Here is an 11,091-nt window from a genome sequence, read left to right as displayed (position 1 = left end):
TTTTTTTTACTTATTGTGAATGTTATGGCAATGTCAGCATATGCTATGTGATCTTAAAAGTACAACATTTTTGGTCACTAGTTTTACAGATGAAATTCAGTTTACTCATAAGGAGAAACACTACTGAGCCTGTGATAGCAGCTGTGTAATCTCTTCTGTGACTCTCGAAGGAGCTTTCCACTGTTTGAAAAAAATTATCCTGATGTTGTCATAGTGATGTCATCAACATTATTGTACCCTGCACTTCAGACGCAAGATTCCTGATAGAAAGACTGCCTTAAAAAAAAAACAAAAAAGGCATAAAAACTGGACATATCAGTCTCTAGTGCCATTTTTGTAATCTGCGTCTCACAAGTCCAGCAACTTTTTGGAAGTGACATACTGAATCACCTGAGCCGAGCAGCAAATGTTTCATCACATCATTTGCTAGCTGATGTAACACATTCAGCACTGAACATCCACTATGAGGAGGTCTTTTCCAGAAAAAATGTTTTAACACACAGAAAGTGATGCCTTTTTTTATGCCAGCACTGTTCAGGATTCGGGGAAAATTAATTAGAACTGAGTAAGCTAAAGTGTACCAAAACTCAAGAAAAGGCTGCTGAAATACTCTCTCTCTCACACACACACACACACACACACACCAGCAATATGGCAAACACTGCGGGTTTTATATGCGGGTTAGCTATGTCAGCCTGCAAACCTGGCCAGAAGACGTGCAGGAGAATGTGGTCAAAGGTTTTTGTGACTCCTAAGTGAACACACCGTAGATGATCATATGCCAGCTGTAACACACTTTGTCAGTACATGGTGGGAACAACAACAGGATGCACAGTACCTCAAGCTCTCCTGTTGTTCTACTCTGGAAGAACAGCAATTTTCAGGACTAGCTACGTCACTTCCCATAATCAACTAAACCCCTTGTACAGGAAATGAGGAGCGTGCAGCAACATCAATGAACCCACAAATGAACTTGGACTGAACATGCACAAGATGGAGTGGGGCAGGAGCGTTACCCATCTCAATGCCACATAACATTGTGGTTGCATCACAGGAGGTCTCAGCGCTGAGAGGCAGAAGATCAGAGAGGATGACAGACTGCAAGCCTCCAGTGTCTGTATCTAAAGTGGCCACTGGTCCTGACAATGACACAACCCATCAAAAATGAATGGCTTACAACGCTCGTCAGGTTGTTCAGGCATGCTAAGTGTTACCAGCGGATACATGGTTTGATCAAACCAACACCCTTGGATGATTGCTTGTGAAGGCTGCTTGATTGTCTTGCCTGTTTTCTGAATGGCCTATTTCCTACAAGTATGACACAATGGGAACTGCTGTGGTTTTAGTTCCTGGAATAGTTTCACAATATTTTGTGGTGGCAGCTTCGGAGAGTGTTTTCTGTTCAACTACAAAAAAACAAACTCAAAGGCCATCTGGTGTCTGCCCAGTTGTACAATCTGTGTGTTTTTTAAACCTACTCTCCAATCCTCTTTCTGTCTCCCTGTGCCTCTCTTCTCATTTTCTTTCCATTTATTTCTTGGTGTTTGTGTTTCATCTCTCTTTCTCCTCCAGTCTTTCTCTTCCACTCTCCACAATGTGACAGTATTTTGGGGTTTATGTAGTATTTAATGTAAATGAATTGGCGCGCTGGCACAGAAGTAAGAACTCCTTCTTTGACATGAAGGCTAATTCTCATCAGTGATCGGCTGACCTTGCCTTCTGTTTTTACCCACCTGGAGATCGAGCTACACCTTCCCCCTGTTCTTGCACAGCCAAAGTCTGTTTAGAGAATATAGGTAGACAAAATGATGATATACACACCGGCAGCAATTGTTACTGCAAGGAGACACAGTCTCTTTGTCTACATGTCTTTGTCATTCTGTGTTTGTTTACGTGTGTGGCTTTGATGTGTCTTTACAAAACTACAGAAACAAAAAAATGACAGGTCAAGGCATCACAGTTCTCAGCTATACTGCCACAGCAGTGATAGCAAAGAAGGACAAAATAAAAGGAGTAAGGAATGTTTAAATTCCCTTCTACATCTGTCAAGGAGAAGATGTTTGCTTTAAGACTAGACGAAGAGAGAGAGGATGTCATAACAAGCGGGAAGAGGCCCTGTTTGGTGGCAAGAGGTCTGTGTCTGACTGCCTGTTTTGGCTGTCCTTGGCTGATTAGTTGCCCTTAAGCAGGCTGACTCCTCTGTGTTTTCTTCCATCCGTCTGTGATACTACACATAAATAAATGGCTGTGACTTAACCTTTATCTGAAGGTCAAGCTGTGACCTATGTGCATGAACTTACTTTGAAGCAGGAGAGGACACAGAAATCTAGAGAGGGGTCAGTATTCACTCTTGGCCATTCCTCTGTAGATGGAAAACTTATGACTTCCGAGAAACTCTCTCTCCCGCACTCTTACAACTCTATAAGAAACACAACTTTACTTTGAGAAGTCTGATTTTTATATCTGTAAATCTCGCCCTATCTCGCCTTTCGGATTACATGAACATTGGAATGATGGCACTGTGTTCGCTGTTCACCGTTTTTAATCACTTTAAAAGAGTTGTTGACATCAAGGAAAAGTATAAGGGAATGAAGAAAACACTAGAAATAAATGAAAAGGATGCGTATTGCACACATAAGACTTCAAATTAAAAGCAGCAAATCCCTGCACTGGAGAAGGTGGAAGCAGTGATTTTTTGGTATTTTTCCTTAAAGAAATGTCTAAAATATTTGGTTGATTATCAAAATAGTTTGCATTGATTTTTCTGTCAATCAACTAATGGTGTAATTGACTAATTGCAGCTGATCTAAAACTGAAATGGTAAGATGACAGAAATGAATCTTCTCGTTTTGATAATGTTTCAAGCAGATACCCCCAAAATTTACTGTTTCAGTTATTTGAAGTATTTTTATTAGTCTTTTCACAGCCAAAGAGCAGGCCACAATGCATTTCACTGCATGTTGTTTGTGTACGTGACAAACAAACCTTTCAATCCTCTGACTCTTTAGAAATAAGAGCGGTACTAATGGATAATATTGTGAAGAAGGTAGTTTCAGGCAGCAGTGGTTTCCATGTTGTACCTATCCCGACAATCACCACACAAAATATCTTTTTTATATTACTATGTCGCTAACACAGTTTTATTATGTCTCTGGAAATACATTTACATAGTCAAAAGTACATATACATAGTCAACTTCTTATTTTGTATTTTCTTATTTTGTAAGTTGATCTTATCTCTTTTCTCTTATCTTAAATGCTTGAGAAACTTTGTTTGGCTTTCTTCTCATTTGAGCTGCAGGTAGCACCAGCAACACTTTCAAAATGCAACCGGGAACATAAAATGATGAGAAGATGGTTGTTTCCAGTAACACGGGTTGTCTTTTTCCCTCACAACAACACGGAAACATCATGCTGGAATGCTAAAACTAGCTGGCAAAGAACAGCAACAACAAACAACAAAATTGACTGAGTCTTCACTCAGTCTGTGCCAGTTAACAGAACAGAAGAAACAACAAATGTGCTGATGCCGGTTCAACATGCCGGGCACCCTACTTACTGACAACCATCAATTAGTGCCAGTTCTGGAATGAGGAAGTGAAAACATGTGGTTGGGTTCAGTCACAGCAGAGATACCAGCAGGTAGCAGTAATGTGGGTGTGGGGAAGTTTTCCATTAACACTGGCCCGATTCAGGCAGACTCTTGGGGGTTTTCCTGACTCAAGGCTGGTCTGGCCCAAAGGATCCTGTATTGTGAGGAGTGATTTCAAATCAGATGTTGACAATAAAACTTGATTCCCACTCACCTCCAGCTTATGCTGCAAAATGAATAAGCATGTGGATTCCACCCCCCACATTTTAAAATCAGTTAAGATTTGAAATTCCTCTAATGTGCATCAGTCGTAACACCAGCAAGGAAGGTGGAATTCAACAGCTCAAAATGAGGGTGGCTGTGGCTCAGGAGGTAGAGTAGTTTGTCCTCTTGTCAGAAGGTCGGTTGTTCAGCCCCTGGCCCCCGTAATTTACATGTTAAAGTATCCTACAGCAAGGTACTGACCCTCCAAATTGCTCTCAACGCTGTGCCATCGGTGTGTGAGTGAGCATGTCAGTTGTTATTGCTCATAATGAACACTTGGCATCTTGCCATCAGTGTGTGAATGCGGGTTCATCTTTTATGCCGCTTTGAGTGGCTGGTAAGACGAGAAAAGTGCTATCAATCACCATTTACTGGCAAGAGTGACAGAGGCTGAATGAATGGCAAATGCTGGAAAGTCAAATCTGTGTCTGCAAGTGTGCTCAGCTGGAAAAATGGATGACTTCACTCTTTTCTGGAGAAAAGTCAGCAACACACATACACACACACACACACACACACATTGGCCTTATTCAGCAGTGCTGTGGTTTGGCCTCCCTCTCTGCACCCATCCTGTCTGTATTATAATATGGCTGGTGTTATTCAGACTGCATGAGCTGAGCTTGTAAAAGCTGATGTTGACACTGCCACTGGGTGGATACACACCAGCTCTGCTCTCTAGATTTCTCTGCTACAGCAGCAACAAAACACTCAACTGTCTTGGATGTTGATGTATAGAGAGGGTAGTGGTAGTAGTAGTCAATGAAGGCTTGGGTTTCACACGTGACAATGCAAGAAAAACTAGTCGTGATCTGACCTTGACAGCTCCAGGAAGCTTGTTGGTCCTGACTAATTTAGTTTTGGTTCACACTGTCCACAACAAGAGTGATCAAGATGTTAACCCTGATATGGTGTGTGCTCTGAAATGATATGACCTCAGAATTGACAGCCATTAGGCATAAAGGCAAACATGCTGTGAAAAACTGACATATCAACAAACTATTTCAGATTGCCAAATATCTTAACATGCTTGTTTTCAGAGGTGGGAATAAGCATAGATGTTTACCAGTCAGAGAGATCTGAGGACCGTTCTACAGTGCTGTTATCTGAGGGTTGAGCACTACCTGCATGTATGAAAACGTCTGGTCACAGATGTGATTTGATTGTCAGCAGTGATACTGAGGTCCTTCAGTACAGCAGGCAAAAGTTCAGGGTCTGTGGTCATCAGCTGCTTCTGCAGCTCTGCAGAGTTGGTGAGCCACAGGGTTGACGCTTTCAGTTTTATTTGTTTTATTCTGTGTGTGTTCAGCGTCTCTAGCAAACTTCTACCTTTTCATGCCCACCAAATGTGTCTAGTAAAAAAAACAGAATATTGCTCGATGCTTCATAAGTACCTCTTATGTTATTAACTCCAGCACAAGCTCACTGTGTTCCTTTCTACTTCACATAACAGTTTAAAAAGCCAAAGCTGACATGCAGCGAAGGCATAGGTCAGCATGCAGATGAGACAGCCTCTTAAAGCTGCCAAGCTTGGCTCTGTGACTCGAACGTAATACATGAGCGGCACAAACTGGGGGCCTGCTGTAATGCTTACAACTCTTTCACCAAGATTGATAAAATGATGGAGTTTGAATTGGCTTTGTCCTCAATAAAATCTCATATGTTAGTAATGTTCACATGAAGTTGCCATTTTTTAGAAAGTCTACTGAAATATGAATAGTTTTCTCCTGCCATGACCCTGTCTGACATCCACAGCAACTGCCATTAATACTAGTCGTACTTCCATTATATTAGATCCATAGTGTTTATAGTGTTGTATTATGTGCATGAGCTATTTGTTACTAAACACATATACACAGAAAGATATCATATATGTATATACTATGCTGTATATACTACATACAGCTGAACGTTTATTATTAGAGCTGTCACTATTACTGTGATTTCCCCCCCCCCCCCCCCCCCCCTTGCCATTCTGCCTCTCTCTCACCCAACCGGTCGAGGCAGACGGATGCTCAGCCTGCCTGCTAAAAGGAAGTTTTTCCTCGCCATTGTTGCCAAGTGCTCCCTCATGAGGGACTTGTTGGGTCTCTGTAGATAAAGAGTTTGGTCTGTGCCTGCTCTAAATGGAAAATGTCCTGATACAACTTCTGTTGTGATTTAGTTATATTAATAAGTTTTGTAAGTTATATAAATAAAACTGAATTGAATTGTATTAAACTTGCCAAACTGCAAACAAATCCATGTGAAACAGCTCATCTGTTTTCTCCTCTCCCCAGATCGGGTCTTGGAGAAGTCCATGCACAAGTGTGTGTTGAAGCCCCTCAAACCAGTGGTGAGCACAGCTCTACGGGAGTTCCAGGTGCGCAGTGGGGCGTGGCAGGAACTGACGGAGAACCTGTCATTGGCCAAGGCCCGGCAGCCACAGGAAATGGGCGTGGCTGACACACCGCCCCCTGACCTCATGGCCATAGAGAAGATCAAGCACAAGTTTCAGACCATGAGTAAACTGTACTCCCCTGAGAAGAAAGTCACCATGCTGCTGAGGGTCTGCAAACTCATATACACCATCATGGAGGACAATTCAGGTGAATTTTGTACCAAGTTCCTTCCTAAAATAAAGTCCTCACAATAATTGACACATCAATGAACAGAATTTAAAATCTGTAAAAATTGAAACTGGACTCCACCCCCCTGATCTGTTTGCCTCTCAGGTCGTCTGTATGGTGCTGATGACTTCCTGCCTATGCTGACCTATGTGTTGGCCCAGTGTGACATGCCCCAGCTGGACAATGAGATACTGTACATGATGGAGCTGTTGGACCCCTCACTGCTCCATGGAGAAGGTCTGTTTCTTTAAACTGGGGAGTGTCCAACATTAACACCCCACACTCTGATCAAGATGCAAGATTCCTTGAGAACAATTCAACTTAAGCCAAAAAAATAGCTTTTTAAATTGCATGTGCATATTTTAACCGTCTGTATGGTGTCCAGGTGGCTACTACCTGACCAGTGCCTATGGAGCTATGTCCCTGATCAGAAACTTCCAGGAGGAGCAAGCAGCCAGAGTGCTGAGCTCTGAAACCAGGGACACACTCCACCAGTGGCACCGCCGACGCACCGCCCAGCGCTCTGCCCCATCCATTGATGACTTCCAGGTAATAATGCTGCAGACTTTGCCATAAATTGTCTTTCACATCAGTAATGTTCGCCAAGCCTCGCTCATGAGGGAGTTGTTGGGTTTCTGTAGATGAAGAGTTTGGCCTGTACCTGCTCTGCAAGGAAAGTGTCCTGAGACAACTTCTGTTGCGATTTGGCGCTATATAAATAAAATTGATTTGATTTGATGAATGTTTTCATTGCTCATTTTTAAGATTACAAAAGTAAAAAGCACACTTTTGTGACTTTACGAGAATACTGTGAGTACTCATGACAGTCTGAAAAATATATATTGATGTGTGAATTAATTGCATGAAAAAAACACCCCTGGTGAATAAAGGCCTAAATTGTGTTTTTTTCTGACTCTCCCTCAGAACTACCTACGGGTGGCGCTGCAGGAGTTGGACAGTGGCTGTACAGCCAAGACTCTGCAGGTCCGGCCTTACACCACTGTGGAAGAGGTGTGTCAGCTGTGTGCCCAGAAGTTTAAAGTGTTAGACCCTGAGAACTACAGCCTGTTCCTGGTGATGGAGGGCAGCAGCCAGCAGCTGGCACCAGACACCCACCCTCAGAAGATCAAGGCTGAGCTCCACAGCCGCTCGCAGGCCACTCCCTTCCACTTCGTCTTTCGCCGTGTGGCCAACGGCAACGCCTCATCATCAGCTCCCCTCAATCCTACACCCAATCTCAATGACCTCACTGTGACCTCTGACCTCCAAGCCAACCTGAATGACCTCAGCATGGACCTTTCAGCCCCCTCCCCCCAGCTCACTCTTAGCTTAGGCCTCAGCCCTGCTCTGAGCCTCAGCCTGCCACCCAGCCACTTTAATGACAGCTCCATATCAATATGACTGTAGCAGGGGGCTGATTGAAAGTTTGAACAGGGTCTTCGTCTCCCATCTGTGACAGTATCTCGCCCATTATCTCTACCAAACATGCTTCCATGAGACTTACAAGAGTAAATATGTTGACAGGGTTGAACTGGGCAAAATGTTGTGCCATGTCAGTCTTTACAAAGCCTGACTTCTCCTTTTGGATGACACGTCTGTCTCACAGAACATCCCTCGCTGGAAAGTTCTGTCTGACAGACACGGGTGAAAGAGGAAAAGAAGAAAGCAGGGAAGGAAGTCAGAAAGACAGAGTGTGTGTGTGTGTGTGTGTGTGTGTGTGTGTGTGTGTGTGTGTTTGGGGGGGCAGTTACTTCCTAGGCTCTAGATTTGGCATCACAACACCACAAACACAGGTCTCAAAGTGTAAACACACTTCAGGAGAGATGCTGGAGAAGTGTTAAGGCCACATCATGAACCCCTGAACGTGTTCACTGTCCTGCCTTAATGCTGGTGCTCCAGGTGCTGATTCAGGGTAAGCTGGTCTTGTAGTTACCTTTAGGGTACATAGTGGGAAATCAGATCTCAGATACATGTGAGACTAATCTTTGATAAATAACTTTAAATATACAGATAGTTTATTTAGGTGATAGGTATTACTATCATTTACTGTTACAGTTGCTGGTAAACTGTTATTATGTTGTTTGTTTTTGAAACTGCTTCAGATTGTTGATATGTTTTGATGAGTTTGGTGACACCCAGTGGTGGCTGGTGCACATAGCAGTGTAATATTTTTCAAGTGTTCGAGGAAATGTATGGTCTCACCTTACTGCAACCAAGTGTTTCACTGATATGCCAGCATTATCAGTCTGTGTCAAAATATGAACCTTTGCTTTAATACATTGAATTGCTGTTGAGTTCTGTTGGAACGTGAATGGCCTGTGGGGGGCAGCTTACAGCAACTAGTTCTTCCTCTTTTCTCCATTAAAAGAAAAAGACCAGTACATATAGAACCACGACAAACCAGCAGAAATGAAAAGAGTACTCCACTGTTTAAAAAAAATGATTTTGGCAAAATCAGAGATGTCATTTTTTTCTTCCCATCAAAACCTGGCACCTACATTACCCACAATGCAACTGGACCACAGACAGCTCTGTCAGAGATTGGGGTGTGTAGCGCTACATTCTAACACACCCTCAGTGTTCGGCCCAGCCGACACTGACTCAGCCAGCCTACATACAGCTCCCTCTGGAGACACAAAAGGACTCCTACTTCCCAAGACCTAGATGCAAAGTTTAACATGTAAAATTGGTGGTGTTCCCCTTTTAGGATTTTGCAGAAGCAGATATCTTAGGGGGGTGTGGGGAACTGTGGTTTCAGAAGTGTGGTCCAATGGAAGAGAAGATTTTGGCTTTTTCTTTGAATACTTGCTGGAATGTCAGTGCCTCCTTTATCTGTGTTGATTTGAATTTGGAAAATAATCTGAGGATAGTGTCTCTGTCCCTATTCTGTCCCCATTGTCCTTAGATTATCTTTGTCGAATCTATGCTGTCATTCCTGGGTTTACTACCCAATGATTGATGAGCCACAGCCTGTGGCTTTCCGCTTTCAAAATGCAGCATTTCCTGTGCATAAAGTTTTATAATTACAGGTATAGCCCAACATTATCAGTGGAGGGCATAATATATAATGTAGCATTTTCATATGAGAATCTTAAGGATTAACATTTTGAAATGTGTTAAATATTGTCCTTGCTTGTCGTTTGTGTTTAAGAGTAATGTTTTAAATACGCAGGTCTGCCAGTCTTTAAAAAAATTACACATTCATTTTTGCATTTACTGATTATCATGATATGAAAGATACTGTATCATACTTAACAGTTCTGTATTGCTTATGAACAGGCATTTTGTAGATATTCAGAAAGACAAAGATATGTGATGATACAGTGGACAGATGAAGAAAGGTTACTGAGGCGGCCACACTCTCCTGTACAATCTGCATCGGTACTGAGTTTGATACTGTCATTTGAAATAAATACTTGATTATTTCTTGTGATTATTTTAGGTTTCAGTAGGTGGGAAAACAAATTGACATGCTGTTTATTTACAGTGTATTGAACTGCAACACTCCATTCATTCCTGTTTTACATTGTAATGAGATGTTAGAGGTGAGGTTAGAAGAGAGGGAACTGAAAAGTGATGTAGCTGATGAGCTTCTGCAGTCAGCTGAGTAGCCTTCATGTCAGGTGGGATCTGTACGTAACCTGTGCATAGCTAACCATGTGTATCTGTTGTGTTCAGATTTTAAATTGATGAGAAGAGTCGTGTAATTGCTAATCTAACTTTCTTTGTTAAAGCAAAGTGAGTATTTATGTGTCTGTGCAGGGACTTTTCACAGGCTTTTTACTATCTATAATATTCTTTATGGTGTCACATCGTCATTGAATGATATTGCAAATATTCTTTTGCACTTAATAAATGTTGTAAATGGAATTATATGTCTGACTCAATCTTTGTATTTATATCTTTTTTAATACTTATTGTTATTTTATATTCTACCAAACCGGTTGTACCAGTGCTTCACCAGTAGAGGGTGCTCACACTTCACATTTTCACACAGTATCAATGGTCCAGAGTGTAACAATCCTTTCTTTTGGATTTTCCTCCCAGGTGTAAATCCACTACAGATCAGACTTTAAAATGACACCTGACTGACACAACATGAAAGAGTTTGGATTTCTAATATAGTTCCCTGTATGGGATCAATAAAGTGTGAGTGTCTCACCAGCAAAAAGGAGTACAAGCCTGTTTTAGAACTCGATTACAAAATGCATTGGCAGCATCTGCGACATATATAAAACTAAGATCAACACAACAAAGTGCTTACCTGATGTATACTTCAATGTTGAGTCTTCTGTCATCACATCTTCATGTGCACTGCGTAATTCAAAAAGGCCAGACTGTTTCCTTACCTAAAACCAATGGCTGGGAGCAGTTCCTGCAAAAGTGATCAGGGCTCTGCTCTCTACTTCTTCCATATGGAGACTGGCCACTGTAAGAGACCCTGTGGCACAGCATGCTGCTGTCTGTACAAGTCCTTGTTGTACTGGAAATAGGTGGTTGTCAGGCAGAGGTTGAGCAGGGCACATATGTGATCTGGGGTGAGGCTGGTTCTGTTAGGAAGAGTCGTTTCCTTGTGATAAACCATGATTTCATCTGAGTCCAGTTTCACATTTCCCACCTTGTTGGCAAA

At 42.2% G+C, this 11,091-nt stretch overlaps 1 protein-coding gene across 1 annotated transcript in view; it reads left to right on the top strand.

The window, feature by feature from the left end:
• The window catches only part of LOC121613887 (ras and Rab interactor 2-like), a 48,763-nt gene extending 38,438 nt beyond the window's left edge, over positions 1-10,325 (top strand). The window contains exons 9-12 of the mRNA XM_041947584.1: positions 6,132-6,440; positions 6,567-6,698; positions 6,847-7,010; positions 7,386-10,325. Of these exons, the coding sequence (XP_041803518.1) occupies positions 6,132-6,440; positions 6,567-6,698; positions 6,847-7,010; positions 7,386-7,862 (1,082 nt within the window). The 3' untranslated portion in view covers positions 7,863-10,325. The remainder of the gene's footprint in view (positions 1-6,131; positions 6,441-6,566; positions 6,699-6,846; positions 7,011-7,385) is intronic.
• Positions 10,326-11,091: the final 766 nt, after the last annotated feature.

This window comes from Chelmon rostratus, chromosome 11, assembly GCF_017976325.1.
Source record: "Chelmon rostratus isolate fCheRos1 chromosome 11, fCheRos1.pri, whole genome shotgun sequence".
Taxonomy (NCBI): Eukaryota; Metazoa; Chordata; class Actinopteri; order Chaetodontiformes; family Chaetodontidae; genus Chelmon; species Chelmon rostratus.
This window is presented reverse-complemented; position numbering and strand designations above follow the sequence as displayed.